Source organism: Lepisosteus platostomus, chromosome 9 (assembly GCF_059453375.1).
Source record: "Lepisosteus platostomus isolate fLepPlt1 chromosome 9, fLepPlt1.hap1, whole genome shotgun sequence".
Classification (NCBI taxonomy): Eukaryota; Metazoa; Chordata; class Actinopteri; order Semionotiformes; family Lepisosteidae; genus Lepisosteus; species Lepisosteus platostomus.
Genome location: NC_142619.1, coordinates 15,179,990 through 15,200,444, shown reverse-complemented (window position 1 = coordinate 15,200,444; position 20,455 = coordinate 15,179,990). Strand labels below are relative to the sequence as shown.

Here is a 20,455-nt window from a genome sequence, read left to right as displayed (position 1 = left end):
TGGTAGCTCACAGCCGGTAATGAGCTGCGCTAACTTCACCACCCTCTGCAGTACTTTGCGATCCTAGGCGGAGCAGTTCCCATGCCAGGCAGTGATGCAACCAGTGAGGATACTCTCAGTAGTGCACCTGTAGAAGCTGGCCTGGATACGTGAAACATCCTTAGCCTGCGGAGAAAGAATAGGTGCTGCTGTGCTGTTTTGACCACGATGTTGGTGTGGTGGGTCCAGGTTAAGTCCTCTGGGAGTTAACATCACAGGAACTTAAAACTGCTGACCCTCTCCACTGCAGTCCCATTGATGTAGATAGGTGTGTGATCTCCTCCCTGGTATTTCCTATAATCCAAAATAATCTCCTTTGTCTTACTGGTGTTCAGAGAGAAGTTGTTCTCCTGGCACCATGCTGCCAGGGTTTCAACCTCCTCCCTGTACATAGACTCTTCACCATCGGTGATCAGGATGATGACTGTTGTATCGTCCGCAAATTTAATGATGGAGTTTGAGTTATGCCTGACGACACAATTGTGGCTAAATAAGGAGTAGAGGACAGGACTAAGCACACAGCCTTGGGGGGCTCCAGTGTTTGAAGTCAGAGTAGAGGATATGTTGGTGCCCACCCTCACCACCTGCGGATGTTCTGTCAAGAAGTCCAGAATCCTGTTACAAAGGGAGGTGTTCAGTCCCAGGTCCTGGAGCTTGATGACAAGCTTTGAGGTCACTATGGTATTGAATACTGAGCTGTAATCAACAAACAGCATTCTCACATATGTTCCTTTCTTATCCAGGTTTGAGAGGGCAGTATGGAGGGCAGTGACAATAGCATCTTTTGTTGACCTGTTCTGGCGATACGCAAATTGCAGTGGGTCTAGGGTGTCAGGCAGTGAGGAGGTGATGTATGTTTTGACCAACTGCTCGAAGCACTTCATGATAACTGATAACTGATGGCGGTAGTCATTCAGGCAACAGACTCTGGGTTTCTTAGGAACAGGGACAATGGTGGTTTTCTTAAAGCAGGAAGGAAAGCAGACTGAGCTAGAGAGAGATTGAATGTGTCCGAGAAGATATCTGCCAGCTGGTCTGCGTGGATTGGTCTTTTTAAAAACTTTACACACATCCACTCTGGATATGATCAGTGGGTTTCTGTCTTGGATTTCTGGAATCTTCCTGACTGGATCTGCGTTACTGACCTCGAACCGAGCATAGAATGAATTTAGGTAATCAGGAAGAGAGGCAGACTGTTGTACGATATAGCTGGGTTGCGTTTTGTAGTCTGTAATGTTGCGTATACCACTCCAAATGTTGCAGCTGTGATAATATAACTGTTGATAATATGAATTTTACTCTGTAGTTGTATTTAGCTATTTTGATAGCTTTCCTGAGGATTGTGGGATGGTTACTATTGCTTCTTCGCAGTACTGTAGCCCTGAGTTTGGTGATGCAGTTAGAAAATAGTTGGCTGGATGTAATCTCAGGGAACAAGAGACTTCACATCTACCAAGTAAGCAATAAAACAGGAAAATGCAATTCATATAATATTTGAGGTGGGTAGCTGCGTCAGCTGCGTAGGCTGCAAAGGAACTTTGGATGTGAGTTCACACCAGAAGGCGGCTCCACAGCCGAAATGTTGTGTTTTCTTTCTTCTCTTATCAGCATGGAAAAAACCTATTACTTGTTCATATAATATTATTAATGCTGTTGAAGTGTCATAAGTCAACCTTTGCAGTACTCAGAGCTTAAAAGCAATGAGATGGAGCTGAGGTGTTAACTGAGCTGTAGGTAATCTGAAATAATAATACAGGGAACTTTCTGGTTTACCTTAGTTAATTAACTCCTTGTTAAATCATTAAGCATTATCATCAGTCTTGAAAAACAGGATAAAATACAGTACAGTAAGACATGAGACCAGAGGTGAAGAGGGTAGTAGTAGTGTGCCGGACAAGAGGCCCTTGTTTGGATCAACCTTTAAATCAACCTCTGATTCTGATTTCCTTTATGAGGAATCCTTAAGAGTAACACATTCTCTCCAGGTTAGTGAGCATTTTTAGAATAAGTACGTACTCATAGAATTGGCAGTCCCATGGGAGAAGGGCATGAAAGAATGCACATTAAAACCCTGTAATGCGCTACAGGGGTTGTGCTTTACCACGGCATGTGATTCACTGACCAAAGATCGGCAATAAGTGGCACTTGTGGTGTGTTAGATGTTAGTGAAAACGATTGCTTCATTTAATCTCTCTACTGTGCATGTTTAAATCCACCTAATATGGAATATTAATATGAAATTTTACTACTAAAGAGAATTTTGGTAGCTGAGCATAAAAATAACAGGAGCGTAGTCCTGATAGTCTCTGAACGGAATAAACTATATTAATTTATGAATATAGATATATTATCCATACTGTATATGGCTGGTAGTGGTAGCTAAAAATACACAACAAAATTCCACTTCCTTCATAAACATTTTAGGCATCAAAGTCCTTAACTCGGTCACTTACTGTGGTTATTTTGGAAATGTTTTGACGTGCTCATTCTGTGTTAGGATTATATACTTTATAAAAAGCTATAATGTTTTAACCTTTTCTATAAATACTTGCTGTCGTTATTTCAGGAAAAAAGTGTACTTTTTAGAATTCACTTAATTGGGAATAAAATAAAGAATTGCATAACTAAAGAAATTAATAACGATATTTATTTAAGGATTTAAATATTATATATTTATATAGGTGGTAGTATTAACATACTCCACTTTCTTTGTAAACTTCTGCATCAGTTTCCTTGACTTATTCTTCTGATTACTTTGGAAACATTTTAACTGTCCGTTTCAGCTTTGTTTCAGAGTGGTGTGTTGGTACAGCGAGTTTGGTGGAAGGTTCTCCCCCACCCCCCCGAGGTCCGGGTTCAATTCCCACTTAGGCCACACATTTTTCTTCTAACTCTTTTTTTTAAATAGTAAATATTATGTACACTATATTGACTTTTTCACAACTTTTATTTAAACAACATCTAGTGTATGGATGCATTTTAAGAAACCTTAGTTTGAATACAGTGGATCCCGTGGGGGGTAAAGGAGTTCATAACAAAAATCACTATTCAAAAGCTAATGTATGTATGGAAAACACCTGACCATATAAAGCAGAATAACAAACTCGTTGGGTTCAACCTCTCTTTAATTTGGGAAGCTTTCTGTATTTTCTGTTTTTACTCAGATAACAAACTACATATGGATTTTTTTTTTTACAGGAGGAAAGATGTGTGCTGTGGTAAAAAAGCGATTGAGCACAAAACATTATGCTACATTTTTTTATGCATCAATTAAAAAGTTCTGAAGTCTCTCGAAAACGTAAGAAATGTATCATAATACTGTATAGCACGATGGGAAATGGAGTATTTGTTTTAAAAGAAAATAAAAAATAAGAAACAATGACATGTCCCTGCCTAACCTAGACATTGCATGACTTTAAGAGCTATAAAAAATGGATTAAGCTGGTTAAAAACCACTTTTTATGCGTGACAAATTAGTGTTTTTTCTTTCTCGTGATCATCTTAGAATCTTTGTGTAAAAGTTTTTTACTTTTTAATTAAACTTTTTAAGCACTATAATTTTGTATACAGTTTGATACAGAAAAAATCACATTCCCTCTGAGAAAATAGCAAACCGCCCACTAAGCTGCAGTAGAGAAGAGGTTGCACTGAGAGAGAGAGGTGTGGAGGACAGCCATACAGAAATACTGTTCTGCAGCCTGGAGGGCTTACAGTACTGGGCACGTCTGCCTTTAAAACTAATCGTGCAAAGTACAGATCCAGCCGTTCAAAATGCACGGTACAAACCTGTGGTACAGTAAACTACCCACAAGCCACCGCAGGGCACCGCGGTAAGTGATTGGCTGGCCAATATGACCGACAGGGGTACTCGTGGTAAATGGTTGGTAGTGAAAAGATTTAATCATTTAATGTCTTTACTGTGCACATTTTAATCCGCTTAGTTTTGAATATTTATATGGAATTTTACCACTAAAGGGAAATTTTAGTAGCTGAGCATAAAAAGAAGAGGAGCATAACGCATCTGAAGGTTATAAACGATATTAATTTAGGAACATAAACATTCATGTATGTACATAAACTGTACTGTGTATGGCTGGTCTTGATAGTTTAAAGAAAAAATACACACCAGTCTTCCATTTCTCCCTAAACATTTTAAGCATGAAAGTTTTATGAAACGGTACCCAAATATGCGATTGCTGTATAGAATGAATTTTAATTAAAAAAAATTATTTAACACGAAAATTAAGCTGTTTACATCTTCCGCCTGAGAACATACGTAGTCACCCGTTGCTACCCAACGCAGAAACACAGCCACTAACTAGCAAAGAGAGGACATTAGCTAGCCAATATGATAAAGAAATAAATGATTATTTTGTTTATTTCTTTATCACATTTATTTGAACATTTCCATCGATTGTACAAGCACTTGGAAACTGTCCAATCCCTGGTTCATCAGGCATTTTCTTTTACGATGCGGGCATTCTCCCGGTCTGGAGCCGGTCTGTGTCTTCTAGGATATAATGTCTGCGATTTTTTGTTAAATTTGGGTTTCCAATAACGCCGCAGCAAACTCTTGTTTTTATGTCCACTATAACAGACAATCTCCTTTGCTTTTAACCGAGCATTTAATAATTTCCTAAAATGAAAATGATTTACTTTATTTCCCTCACGGGATCAATAAAAGTATCTATCATCTATCTAAACTATGGGACAGAATTCTGGTGTCTCCCTATACTAGAGATTAAGGTAGGGCTTCAGAATGGTGATTGGCTGACACCATCTGACACCCCTCTGATTGGAGAAAAAAGACGTGCTGGTCTGCTATACATACTGTACCAGGAAGAGGATTTCTTTCTGTTAGAAACGTGTATTTTAAAAGTTTCATTAAGAAGTTAAAACCTTACAGCGTACACAGATTTCTAAACTGATCAGGAGGAAGAAAAATCACCCGTGTTTCGTGCATAAAAAGTTATTAACTATCGAAACCTGTTTTATTTATTTTATTTTTATTTAGATAAAGAGTTCCCGTCACCCCCATTCCCATTTAAATCACAAACCCGTGTTTAATTAAATGTCTTTTAATGTAAATCGTTATCTTTGTCTTATGCATAATAATGTTCACCACTCTGTCCAGCAAATTAATAATAAACTTGATTTTATATAGCGTTTTAAACGAATAAGTAATTAGATTGCTCATAAACCTAATCACTTATTCTACATAAACACAGCGTAATTGCTCTCTGAAAATGCTTTTTCTTTTTATTTAGGCTCAGATTTCAACTATAGATCGTACACTAGTTACTAGCAGTAAATACTGATGTTTTGCTCCCTCTTACCACAAAAATATTAAAAATAATGTATTGTAGCTGGGATTAACTTTTTTTTTAACGTGTCTCTACCTGCAGCAACTTACACATGGAATGGTTAAAGTTGGCTGTTTCAGTAACCTAAAGTATATATCTAAAGTAATAATTTAACAATATATGTAAATGTTTTAAGATATGTTTATGTTGTGAATGTCTGTATATTGTATCTTATTTTTAGTTTTTGTTTTGTTTCAAATGGCTTTGCAGATCAGAGACTGTATCAAGGAACAAAACAATTATCGCGCCCGGCTCCTCAATGGAATCGCTTAAACATGCTAATGCATTGGTGTAACACTCTGTCTACAGTACATTGTGAAGAAACCGGTTTCACAGGTATTTTCAACCCCCAACCAATGTTGTTTCATCGGTTGTTATCCTGTAAAGCGCTTTGAGGAGCCACCTTTAAAGGCGCTATATAAAATAAAGTGTATTATTATTATTATTAATATTGATCATATTTTTCTTCCCAGAACTTGTAAATTGTTGTTGTTATCCTGTAAAGCGCTTTGAGAAGCATACTGTCCAGCTTGTTAGGTGCATTCTTTTGTAAAATAATAAGTAGAGCTTTGGGCTTATTAGTGCTCCACTTACAGCAACCCAATGTAAATACATTTTGTCTCCAAATCCACCACCACTTGTATAAATCATAGCCCTGCCAAATGATGCAAATTCCGCTGCAATGGTTGTGTGCAGGAATTATTCAGTTTGGCATCTCCATGTTCAAGTAAACACCGCTCTGTGTGCAAATGCATTTTAAAAAAGTTTTTTTTTAAAAAAAAGCCACCTTTAAAGGCGCTACATAAAATAAAGTTTATTATTATTATTATTATTAATATTGATGATATTCTTCTTCCCAGAACTTGTAAAATTGTTGTTGTTATTGTTGTTATCCTGTAAAGCGCTTTGAGAAGCATACTTGGCTACAAAACTTAGTTGGAGTTTAAATAAAGTTCATGTTTTATCTATTGGCTGCTCGCTCGCCTGCGTCTGAAGAGCGGCTTCTAAACTGTGAAAACATGTGTCTGTCTTTCCGTAGGGGGAAGGGAATCTGATCTGCAAGGCCCTTTGGCTACAAAAGTAAAAAGAAGGCGCTCGCTCTCTCTTTCTCTTTTGATTATTACATCCAATAATCAAAAATGACACAATAAACATAATAACCATAATAACGACCAACCAACAAAAACAACCATATAAACATAATACCAACCAAAAACATAGATAACAACCACAATACAAAATCAAATATATCAAACCATTAAAGCAAAACCGTCCTCCAATTATCAACAAATCTCAATATCTTGTACGAATTATTCGTAATACAAACCAAAAATAGCCCGCAAACTCTCTCAAAGTTCCCCAATTATCATAATCCCGCCCCTTATGCAAAACCAAACCCTCCTCACATCCCAGTTTATCCTCTTTATCATAAACAAAATCCACCTCAATTTTCAACATAAAGCTTTACACAAAATCAATACCTCAACACTCCATACTCAACAACGATAATTCACAAACAGCCAGAACATGTAACTCCACATTCCCAAATAGACCTCATTTCCATAGCCCCACCCCTTATGCAAAACCAACATCCCTCCCCTGTTCTCTCTCTCCGCTGGCGTTTGTAATCGTTTTTATTTTTAAATAAATTTTAGCAAAATCATGTATTTAAAAAATCTTAAGATTTCTATATTTATGTCTTTATTTAGTGGTTTCATTAGTGACAAAGGCTAAACTTTCTTGGATAAATGTATTTTATGTAAACCATGTTTGCTATTAATTCATTTAGGGCTAGAATATGTTCATTGTCTTCCAATGAAAGAAGGGTTCCTTTCGCCGTAGTCAGGTTGACATTAGAAGCTTGCCACGCCTGGACTGTTACACCAACGCATTAGCATGTTAAAGCGATTTCATTGAGGAGCCTAGCTTTCTTAACTAGTAAATACTGTACTTACTGGGTTTTGGAGGGGGGGAGGGGGGGTGTCTTTCGCTGGAAATCTCGCCCCCTTCTACAATACCTGTGAAACCGGTTTAATTCGTCACAGCCAGCACTCCCGCAGAGAGGGGGGTTGTACTTGCAGTGCATCGGTATAGATGGGAAAGCCAGAGCCGACCGCTACGCCGCCCACGTGTTATGCTCTTCGCTAATGTCTAAGCCGGAACACATAATTATATCTCATTTTGTATTTCTTTAAAAAAAAATCATTTGCCCAGCCTAACAGTATTGTTGTTATTGTTTTTATCCTGTAAAGTGCTTTGAGGAGCCACCTTTAAAGGCGCCATATACAATAAAGTTCATTATTATTACTATTGTTAATTTGCTGGACAGAGAGGTGAACATTATTACGTAGAAGACAAAGATAGCGATTTACGTTGCATTGTGCATTGTGTTGCTGTAATACAGTTTTAAATAATTAAAAGTCTAAACAGTATCAGCTTTATTTATGGGTTTTAAATAAAGGCGATTTAAACGCGATTCAAATCAATATAAATGTTTATATTGTAACGCATAGGTGACTATTCATTGTTATTAAAATGACTTAAATTCGATCATGTTGTGATATTTAGAAATATAAATTTGTTTGGTGCGAGTGAAGTTTTATTTAATCTCTGAGCCAGGGAAACGTTTTATTTTTTCAAAGAAATGTTTGTTAAAAAAAAAGTCATGGCTCTAGCTGGATTCGAACACGCAATGTGTGATGTAGGAGTCAGGAACCTAACCCACAGCGCCACCGGCAAGGTCACATGAGGAGAGTTGAAATAGCCCTACAAACATTATCAACAGACATCGTACAGCGTGTACTATTCTTGTGTTGCGGTACATGAATATAATTATATCATTATTAATTTCTTTAGATACGCGATTCCATATTATATTTCAGTTAATCAAATTCTAAAAGTATGCTTGTTGATTCCGGTATCACGTTAGTTAAAGACTTTGATGCTTAAAATGTTTAGGGAGAAATGGAATACTGGTGTGTATTTTTTCTTTAAAGTACCGAGACCAGCCATATACAGTACTGTATGTTTATGTTCCAAAATTAATATCGTTTATGGCCTTCACACATGTTACAGTATGCTCCTATTCTTTTTATGCTCAGCTACTAAGATTTCCCTTCAGTGGTCAAATTCCATATAAATATTCAATACTTAAACGGGCACAGTAAAGACATTAAATATACATATACATACTGTATACAGTACAGTTTGCATACAGTAATATGTTTATGTTCCTAAATCAATCTCTTTTAAGAGCATGTGAAAGGCATGGTGAATCGATTCTCAAAAATTACTGTACTTTGCATGATTGGAAACAAATGCGTGATTGCGAAATGCTGTGGTGTTACTTTTACAAAGACGGTCAATGAAAAAAAGAATGTGGACCAGGGCAATACTTTGAGTTTACAGCTTGTCCAAGGTCATTCATTATTAATGAGTTTACAGCTTGTCCAAGGTCATTCATTATTAATACTATTAGTAATATCTTTGTTAAAGACTTTGATGGCGACAGCTCAAACATGAGAGGTTGAGCTTTATTAGCTCCACCTTGCGGAAATTCCGGATACTATTATTTCACTTGCGGTACTAGAGGAGATTTTACGGTAACTCACGGTAGACTGCGTAAAGCGCACTGCAAAATAATGCGGTATCGCCTGCTTGTTTTGAATGGCTGCATCTGTAAATCATTTCTTTAAACTTCAAGTCTTTTAATTATCATTAATCATGGCTTTCTCACCAGTTGGCTCATTATACTTCCTAATGACATTACAAGTGGAAAGATTATAAAAAAAGAAACCCACTATGAGTTAAATTTTTAAAATGTTGGCTAAAGGAAACAGCCTTTCCTCCTCTCTGGCACATCAATATCCATAGCTAATTTAAACAAATTGCCTCTAAATATAAACATCTTAAGATGCTGGTTCCATGGATCAGCTACTGTATGCTTGCCTACTCTATTTAAATGCATCTAACAAACAGTTTAATGCTAACTACTACACAAAATCAAAAATACGTATGCATTTAATACGTTTTGATTAAAATGTTTAATCTCATTTCAGTATCTATGTAAACAATGTTTACATGTTATTTGTAACGCATAACTTTCTGTGATGTTTTTGTATATTTAAGCTTTTGCAGGTCTTCCTGCATTCCTTTGCTGCCCTTATGTCTGGTCACTTTTTTTCCCTGTTTGCTCATTGCAGATTAATTCCTGCTCCATTTCTAAAACTTTTTGCACATATAAATTTTTTGTATTTTTCCATCTAAACCATTTAATTGTGAACTTTCCTGAATCTTTACATGAATCAAAGAACATTTTAAACTGTTATTACTGATCACCAAATTATTGCACTTGATATAATTTGTCAATTCACCCTTTCCTGAACGTCTACGATAAGCAGACCTAGTGCTGTCTTTGGTATGATCTTGAAATTTCACTGCAGAATAAGAAATTACATTGCTCAAATTTCTAATTACTTATTCTATGTAAACACAAATAGTTGTTCTCTGAATGTTGATTTCAGATATCAAAAAGCCATTATTTTATATTTGTATTTCTGCTCTGGAAAAAGTACACATATCCAACATTCCTCTGTCAAAATTTTAAGTTAATATTGAGGCTCAGATTTCCACTATAAATCCTACACAAATAACTAGCAGGAAATACTGATGTTTTGCTTCCCCTTACCACAAAAATATATAAATGTATTGTAGCTAGGATTCGCTTTTTTCTGTCTGTGTCTCTCCCTACTCTCTCTGCCCGCTGCGATTCGGACACAGAATGGTTCAAAATGGGGACAAGTCAGACAGCCAGAGGGAAGGGGGGTCGTCTTCCCACCTCTATGACTAAAATGCCAAATAGGAATGGCTGAAGCAACATACAGAGCCTAGCACCAGACAGTTTGAGGTAGCCTATCGTGTAAATGTTGCTTTGTTGCTGATAGGATAAGCTTTCGAAATGAAGCTCCAAATTCATGTGACTGATTTTTCGCCCTGTTTCGTAAACTCTGATCACAAGCATTGCATTAACTGGGATGTGTAGTTTTTAGTTCAGTTTGAATTTTTACTGTACATACTGAGTAGGTGGAATATTTTGTGTACTTTGTATTTTTTTTATATTTAGCCACCACAACCATCTACTGTACGTACATTAGTATGAGACCATGTGGCTTTAAAGCCACTACAGTACAGTATGTGTAAAATATATTTTTCAAGTGAAATTTTAAAGCAATAAGGCACAATATAGATTATCTCAATGTGGATTTAAACCTGAAAGAAGCACATTGGTTCACAACAAGCCACAGTAGAATAATCTATTTTTCAACAACAAACCGAGTAATGTTGTTTTTGTAAAATAGCACTACTCTCTTTATTAGTTAATTTAATATACTGTAATATACAGTTTAAAATGAATAAAGGTCTCAACAGTATACTACTTCTATAATTGGAAAAAGATTGTCCTTCAGCTTTGACCAAGATTAAAAATTGCCACATTAAGTTTTCACTGTTCCACCTGGTGATTTTACAAGGAGTATTTTTAAAAATGTGCTGTAACCCGCAGCATGGGGACTGCAATGAATTGCATTATCCAGCGAGCATTCTGAATGGCTGGATCTGTATAAGAGAAAGAGAGTTTGCAGCAGAATGCAGACAAGGTGGCTGGAGACCCTTAATCTACCCTGTGGAAGCGAATGCCAAGGCTTTTTGAGAACATCAATGTTACACCTCCTCTGGGATGTGGGAGTGGCTGGCATAACATTAAAGAGGACAGCAAAGGATCTAGCGGAAGAGGCAGAAAAGGGAAGCTTCTGGCAATGGTTGAGGAGAACAAATAGAAGCTGGGGGCCAAAATCCCCTAATTAGAGAGCTACGTTTGACTTGGCCTATTTAGGTATCATATAGCTTTCTTCAGAGTTGTATCAGAGAATAAAGAACTTAGTCCCTCAAACTATACCAAGTGCTTGTGTATATTCTTGACATTGACAGTTGGGGGTTATAATTATTTTAATTACTGTTTATCCCATTCTATATTTCACTTTTTAACAAAATAATACAAACATGGTAATATCTGGTTGAAAACAATACGAGAGATTTCTGGTACACACATTTCTGGAAAACATGTCATGGCGTTGCTGAAATCGCATTCATACATGTTTTAAAACTTAAAATTAACTGAGTTATTGAATTAAAAATCAAAGCTGTAAGTAAAAGCTTTTCTCCTCTTAATTACCATCAGCTGAATTTAATTGAGAATTAGATCATCTGTTTCATCAGATTTGAAAAAACTTAAGGTATGTTTTTGAAAATGAGATCTGATCACTGTGATACAACTAACGTGAAATATCTTAAAATTTAGTAACTATTTTGAAAGCAGTTGTAAAAGAAACAGGAACTGAATCCTTTCTAATGCAGAAAGAATTGTTTGTTAGAAAGCGTGTTCCCTATTTATTTGTGGAAGAAAATTGTGTTAACAGAATAAAGAATAAATCATTTGATATAATTTAAATATCTGCTTGTTGGGTTTGCAGGCACTTTATCAGCACAGAGTGCACCCTCTGTGTTCACATCACATCAGGGTCTTCTGGTCCCTGGGATGATCAGTGAACAAGGACAGAGTTCCCTCCTGCAACCTCTTAAACCCTCGCCCTCTAGTGAGAACCTGTCAGCATATACCAGTGATGCAGCATTGTCTGTGCCCAGTCTGTCTGCACCTACACAAGGTAAGTTAATCTACAGTGCACTAAAGCATTTACAAAGGACTTTTTGAAAGTGCAGGAAATTGTCTGAATTGTAAATGATTATAAAGTGTTGGTGTAAATACAGAATTCACCTTTTTTGGTTTTAAAATCTCAAGATCAGGCTGTGTTGTCAACATCTCTCTTTAAAAAAAAATTGTATTTGTGCCTTAATTTCATAAAACAATTTTCCTGTGTAAAAAAAAAAAGGTTTGTTGTATCTTGAAATGCTGCTTGGTTGTTTTTCCATGAAATTGTCAGTGAATCAATGGAAAAGGCTGTCTTTAAAGTCACACATTTTTTGGCCGAGGGAATCAAAAATACAGTAAATTCAAGCACAAAAGCAGGTGAGACATTCTTTTTCTGACATCTAAGTCAGGGATTATGATAGATGTGTTAGGAGCATTAGTGATTTAGTCTGAGCTTCCACTTCTGTTTTCTACATGTAGAACCAATTTGCTTATCAATACAACTTAGACTGATTGAAAGTAAACAAAGATTATTTAACAAACTTTAATTTACATAGCATGTAAATGTTTAAAAAACTGGTCACAACAACTGAAGATAAGATGTACAGTGTATGAGCAGCCAAGGTAATGTGTTGTGATTACTAATGTACTACATTTATCAATCAAATCTAAGTGACTCGTAATGTGGGAAATTTCATAAATTCAAATCTAGCGTGGCACACACCTGGGAACTATTCACATAGCCTATAGAAGGACAGTGCTTTCTTTATCATGTGGAAACAGATACGGAGAGGAAAGAAACAAGTATCAGGGTTTCCACGTCATGGAAATCCTGAAAAAGTTATAGAAAATGAAATTTCATTTTCGAGACCTGGAAAAGTTTTTAAAAATGCGAAAATATCCATTAAGTTTTGGAAAAGTTATGGATTTTTTTAAAATGATCCCAAATTATAATGCTCTGTCATGTAATTTTGTAAATAAGTTAGCAAGCTTAAAAAGTGGCGTTGCCATAGCAAAAATTACACATTATGGTGTCGCGTCAGACCCTCTCGCGGGAATTTTATAGTGAGTCATAAGCTAGCTTAGCGCCCGTGTCAAAATGCCGCGTAAATGTGTTTTCAGTGACCTCTGGTTAGCAGATGAAAAATACAAGCTATGGCTCCAAAAAGATGAAGACCCAGGACGTGGGAGATGTAAATTATGCGGGAAAACTTTTGACATGAAGAATATGGGTGAAGCTGCACTAATAAGTCATGCAAAGGGTAAAAAAGCACATTTACAATGATAAGACTGCAAGAGAAACAATTGGAATCGGCACCTTTTTCAACTCATTAGCAGCTGCAAACACAGATATCATTGTCTACCAATTATGGACTTTCTGCTGGCACTGAAAGTAATTGATTCAAATTTTTTGTACACATCGTTGGGCAGCTGTTTAAAACAATGTTCCGTGACAGAGAAATCGCAGCTACTTTTTCTTGTTGCGAAACAAAATCTGCATATTTGCAGAGTTTATGGGGCATGCCACTGCTCGGGACATTATGGAGAAGATGCACAACATGCTCTTAGAGGGTGGACTTAAAAATCCATTGAGACTGATCTAATTCACAAATTACACCTTTCAATATTAATATTGCACGAACTATGTTCAGTTTGTGAGGATGTTGAGGTACTCGAAGTTATTCAGACAGAAAAGAGTTTCAGGAATGAAAAGGGCCATATATTTTCCTAGCCTATGTGGGCTTACTGATGAGGAATGTGGCTCATGTTCTAGGAGTAAACATGCTGTTCAGGTAAAAGTGAAGTAATACTATGCAAGAATGTATTTCAAATGAAAGTTTTGTATCCAAAAACTCTATAGCAACTGTAGACACTTAGATTTGTTGTTTTGAAGTTGTTTTTTTTACAAATATCCTAAGAAATAAATCATAAGGGAGACCTTACACTCAGATATATTTGTGAAAGTTACAGTCCACATTTATGCTTAGTGGTATTTAACTGACCTTCATATTTTTCCTCTAACCAAGCTCTTGTACACCTGAACGAACTAATCATCAAATCACCAAACCTTTTGTTGAATCAGGTGTGCAAGAGTTGGGTTAGAGGAAAAATGTGCAGGACAGAGGCCCAAGGAATGAATTAAATACCACTAAATCCCACAGTTGTAAGGCCAACTTATTCAATAAAATGCAGAAATATAGCCAAGGAAATTTGGAATTTTGTTGGTAAAAATGAGTGAGAACCCTGAAGTATGAAGGGGAATGGCAAGTGTGTGATTTGGAGTTAAAAATCAAGATTTTGAACAAGGGGTTGGATTGTGAAGACCAGCTTGGCGAGTATGTATGGCAATAATGAACTTTTTATTTGTGCAGTTAGACACAGAGAACACTATTCATGAGAGCTACAGATCCAGCCATTCAAAATGCGCGGAGTACGCTGTGTTAAAACGCGGTAGGCAAGGCGCATCTTACCCCATCATACCGCATGAAAATTAAATTATGATAGTAGTATCCGGAAGCACCTTGTAAGACCTTGTAACACCGCCAGGTGGAGCTAATAAAGCTTAACGTCTCATGTACAGCATTTGAGCTGTCACCAGAAAATGCCCGGTTTCGAATCCCAGTCACTGCAGAGTGACAAAATTGTTCCAATTAAGAATTTAAGTTGTATACTTTTTAGACCTTTTGTATTACAGAAACTGTGTATTACAGGATGTTAATCATTTAACATTAAAAAGTCATTATATTTTATAAAAGCAAGATTACTCAGTTGGACAAAAGTACACAACCTTCCACCTTTATCATAAATAATTTAATTATTCATAAATATTCATAAATAAACCCCAGCTTGCTCTCCATGAGACACACAGGCACACAGACGGGGAGAGAGAAGCTTGGGGTCAGAGTGCGGGGTCAGCCATTGTACAGCACCCCTGAAGCAGCTGGGGTTATGGGCCATGCTCAGGGGCCCAACGGAGTAGGATTCCTCTGCCGCCTGTGGGATTTGAAGTTGCAACCTTCCAGCCACAGGTGCAGCCTTAGTCACAGAGCCACCTCTCTGTTGTTTCATGTTGGGCTTCTCAGATAGTTGGGCATTCCAGTAGATTGCCAGGCGAAAGGATTTGTAAATATATTTTGTTGAAGCAAGTCAGTTTTTTGCAACATGTAAAATACATTTTTCCTTTTCTTTTTAGCCTTTGTCACTAATGAACCCACTAAAGACAAGTATAGAAATCTAAAGATTTTTTTATTCAATGTTGGTAGCAGGATGAACTGTCAGGTTGAGATAAGTGTATATTTTGTTGCAGAGTTGGGGCAAGATGTTAACAGTGAAAACAGGTGTTTAGAAATGACTCATTTCAAGAGAAAGTTCAGAAAATTGATCAGATTAGTATGCAAAGCCGTTTAGCAAAGAGGGTGCGAGAAGAGTGACAGATTAGTATACTTTAGATCTTTTTTTCTGAAACAGGGAAAATCTGATCAAGTTTCTCTATAACAATAATAAACTTTATTTTATATAGCACCTTTAAAAGTAGCATCTCAAAGCAATACAGTAGGTGTAAAAACAGTTATAAGGACCACAGATTGCAAAGTAAATACATATAAGAAAGACAAGCAGTTAGAAGTGCTACCGAAATTAGAAAATGGAGCAGATACAGACACTAAATAAGTCTTCTGAAAAGAAAGGTTTTGAGGTTAGATTTAAATGCACTCAGGGTAGGTGACTCTGATATCACTTTGGATACAAATCCAGAGCTCTGGGGTGCAGCTAGAGCAGGTCCCGTCACCCACAGAATGTAGATGTTCTTGAGGACAGCTAGAAGACCAGAGTCAGACGGGCAAAGGTTGCAAGGTGGGGAGTAGACAGATAATAAGCCAGATAGGTACTGAATGAGGATGAGGATTTTGAGTTGACTCGAAACCTGATAGGAAGCCAGTGCAAGGCCTTCAAGACAGGCGTAATACATCCCGATCAGGATTCTGGCTGTCAAATTCTGAACATATTGGAGATTGCTCAGTGTGGATTTAATTACCCCAGTGAACAGGATATGCATTTATTAATTCTAGAAAAAATGCCTTTCTTGATTTCTCTAGTTCTTAGATTCTCTAGTTCCTTTTAAAAAAAACTATTATTCCACAGTGCAGAGTACAAAACGGCCGGTATTTACATACGATATTTTGTGATTTAAACAAATTAACACAGTTTTTGAGGATTTAAGTGTTGGCTGAGTTATTGCGGGATGTAAGACTAGAGATGTAGGTAGGAAAAAGATAATTTGGGGAAAGTCGAGGAATACACCGATTACAAGATCACTTCCTAATAGGGTTAGGCATGCTTTTGACAAAATGAAAGGAGATGTTATAGACTGCAAAGGAAGATGAGGAAGTTAACAGACTGTATGTTTACATACATACTGAAATGAGGATTGTATTTTAGATTTTGTGTAGTTGCTAACATTGAACTGGCAATTTGTTTGAATAACCAACTAGGTATGGATACTGCTGTGCAAGAGAGGTGGAAAGGCTGTTTCCAGCACTATAAAATAATTTATCCTCAGTGAGATGCTGCCATCTCATAGTGGGTTTTTAACACTGTATAATTTCATCCACACAGTGCCTTTACTTTCATCCATTTTCTGATCTCTTTATCTGGTACAGAGGATTTGGATCTGCAAGCAATGGACGCAAGGCAAAATACACGCCTGTCCATCACAGGACAAACAGACACACACAGAAACACACACGGGTCAGTTTTCCTGTAAGCCAATTAACCTACCAGTATGTTTTAGACTTCGAGAGGGAATCATATCACACATATGGAGAAAACCCATGGAACCCAGAGGGAACATGCAAACTCCACACACACAGGATGGCAGGAATTTAACCTAAGGCCCCAGTTCTGCAAGATAGCAACGCTAACCACTTTGCCACCATTAGAAATGGATGGATAGCTTAGTTATCTTTCTAGTTCACACATTTGCATCTGGTACATCTGGTACTATTGTTGTATTTATGAAAAAAAACATGCAAAAAGCATGCTATATCTGTGCCATCCTATTCCTTAGTTAATACATTTTATTTTTATAAACAGTTAACATTATTAGCAAAATATTTTGAATTATATTTTACCCTATTTTTTCTTTAATTTTGTGTTTAACTTAATTTCTGATCGTCAGATTTAATGTATATTTGAACAATGAAAATATATTTTTACAAGACGTGGGGAAAGAATTTATAACAATTTATAATAATTTAATATTATCGATTACTAGTAGTTTATGCTAACACCTAACTTTCTTAATTAGATGTATTTAAAACAGTGAACTAAGTGTGACATAACCTTCAGAAATACAATCGAGAATGCTTTTGTGGCGTTTGTATAGAAACATTTTTTAAAACGTATAACAAAATTAAAGACGATTAAAATCTGTAATCTTTCCATGTGTAATGTCATTAGAAAGTACAATAAGTTCCTGCTTTGTCTAACGATGGTATCCAAAAGTAGTCTAAGTGGTGAGAAACCTGTGCTTAATGATAATTGATGATAAAGTCAAAGAAAATGATTTTCGTTGTTTAATTTTAGACACTAAGTTATTAATCCATTCGGACCCCGCTCTGTAGATCGGCCATTGTGTAATACTGAGCTCTGCGCCACCTCCCTCCCTCCCTTGGTGCCACGTCCCCCTCTGACGGAGTGCAATGGGCAGTACGCTATTTTCAAAGCCTCTGATTGGGGAAAAAAAGACCTGCTAATCTGTCCTACATAACAGGAAGAGAACAGAATGTTATTTTTTTCTGTTTGAAACATGTGTTGTCTTTATGAAATTCATGTATTTTAAACTTTTAATTAAGAAGTAAAGAACTTACAGTGTACACAAAGATTCTAAGGAAGAAGAAGGAAGAAAAATCACCCGTTTTTCGCGCATAAAAAGTGGTTATTAACTATTGAAACCTGTTTTTATACCCTTTAAAGTCATGCAATGTCTTAATTAAGCAGGAACACTATCTTTTTTTTATTTCTTTTTTAAAAATTAAAAAAAAACATTTGCCCAGCGTACTAATATGAGGCTAATACCAGGAAGATGTGTTCCACTTTGGTGTTCTAAGATTGCAGAACTTGCAGGAAGTCAGCACTTTCAAATCTTCAAACGTGCTTGTATACTCTAGTCTTAGAATTGTATACCTGTCTTTTTTGTTTGTTTTATTGAACAGCACCTTTAGATGATGTACTATCAAAGGTGCTATAGAAATAAAGGTTATTATAATTTTTCACAAATGTGACTATAGAGTGGAAGCTGATGACCACACACCTGGAACAACTGTAGACAGCAGGCTAAATAACCCATTGTAAACAGCCAAGCAGGGAAGATCGCCAACCATCCAGACAAGAAAACCAGTAATTCTAAGCATGCAAGTGACCAAAAATTCAAGTTACACTAAATTACTCTCCTGCAGCTCTGATAACATCTATGTCCCTCTACTGTGACCAGCCTATAGAAATATGTTCATAGCTGTGGCATATATGAGCACATGCTCATATATAATACAGTACTGTCTCGATATCTGCAAATTTAACATTCTCGATTCGGTCTGGGCAACGGGGACTTGAATGAAAGAAAAGCAGAGTGGAATGAAACCAAGCCAAAGGTTATTAATCGCAACTTTCAAATCTGTGCAGTGGACTAGGATTGTGAGATGAATTCAGCTAGTGAGTGAGCCTCCCTGCACCTTTCCCAAGAACGCACAACCTTGCATCCACATCTCAATGTGTTTTTTTTTGTATTGTAATAAACACTCTGGATTCTGTGTCGGCAGTGGGGGAAGTAACAGGCTTAGGACAACATTACAAGGTTACTGACAGTTTTATTACCCTTTTCATACAGTGGGATTTGCTAATTGCAGAGCAGGTAAAATAGCTGAAAGAGGTCAGGCATCTGCTGGACTCAAAGGAGGGATTTATGTTTTTATTTTTATTACTATAGGTTTGTGATAACTGTTTTAATGGAATAGTGTTACTGCATAACTACTCGTAAATGAGAATATAGGGGGGAAGGAAAAGTGTCCGCGGTCATTTTTTCACTGACAAAGTTGTGTTGTGTTAATAAAAACTATGCTTAACAGCCACTTGTAAGAGCAAGTTGACTTTCTGCTATCTAAACCATTTTTTACAACTTTTGAAGTCACGCCATGTTTGAGTTAGGCAGGAACACGTCATTATATCTTATTTTTTATTTCGGTTTTAAAAATAAATATTAGGTAACCAGCAAACAAATGTCCTTTTTTTTCTTAACACTCTTTTTTCCATACTGTAGTTTGAGTCTTTGTGTAAGGTGTAAGTTCTTTTTACTTTTTGACATTTGAAACACTTTAATTCTGTAAATGCTTCATGCATTCTGTACAGAAATAAAATAATGTTTTCTACAGGTTTAAAGCAGATTAGCAGGTTGCTGACAAAATAGCACACCGTCCACCACTGCCCAGTGATATAACTTTAATATTAACAAGATCTAGTACCTGGTGCAGTTTTTTTTAAATATATTTTGAACTAATCGAATCCCAGATGTGAGTTCATAAAGCTAGAATTACGTACTATGCCTACATCTGCGACAACACCTGATCATCTACTGTAAAGCTTTCAGTGCTTTGTGTATATTCTTATCGCAGTGGGAGCAGGGTGTGTGGGGACAGGTTTAGGCTGCAATTGAATTGGGGATCTGTATTCTTCACACCTGCAACATTGTTTTCTCTAATAGCGTTTTCTTCCCTGTTTACCCTGTTTAGCTTTTTATTAATTTTTCACTTAAGTATATGGAGGAGTCTCAGCTGTCAATGAGAGCACCCCCCCCCCCTTAGGCTGGGCGAATGATAGTTAATAACCACTTTATATGCGCAAAAAACAGGTGATTTTCCTTCCTTGTGATCAGCTCTTTGTGTACACTGTAAGTTTTTTGCTATTAGTAATCAATAATATTACATTAAGCACTGTAATAAATTGTTCCACTTTTCCCCACATTCCCACAATATATTTTCATTGTTCAAATATACATTAAATCTGACCATCAGAAAATAAGTTAAATACAAAATTAAAGAACAACTAGGGTAAAATATAATTGAAAATATTTTGCAAATGTTAACTGTTTATAAAAATAAAATGTATTAACTAAGGAATAGGATGGCACAATTGTTGGCATGCTTTTTGTTTTGTTTTTTCATAAATACAACAATAGTACCAGATGTCTCAGTGGCTTTCAAAATTAAATTCTGCATGCAAACCTGTGAACTAGAAAGATAACTAAGCTATCCATCCATTTCTTATGGTGGCGAAGTGGTTAGTGTTGCTATCTTGCAGC

At 36.5% G+C, this 20,455-nt stretch overlaps 1 protein-coding gene across 14 annotated transcripts in view; it reads left to right on the top strand.

The window, feature by feature from the left end:
* The window catches only part of wnk1b (WNK lysine deficient protein kinase 1b), a 171,110-nt gene that overhangs the window by 126,922 nt on the left and 23,733 nt on the right, over positions 1-20,455 (top strand). For all 14 annotated transcript variants that reach the window (XM_088646939.1, XM_088646938.1, XM_088646941.1 and 11 more), the window contains one exon: positions 11,930-12,121. In XM_088646939.1, the coding sequence (XP_088503065.1) occupies positions 11,930-12,121 (192 nt within the window). The remainder of the gene's footprint in view (positions 1-11,929; positions 12,122-20,455) is intronic.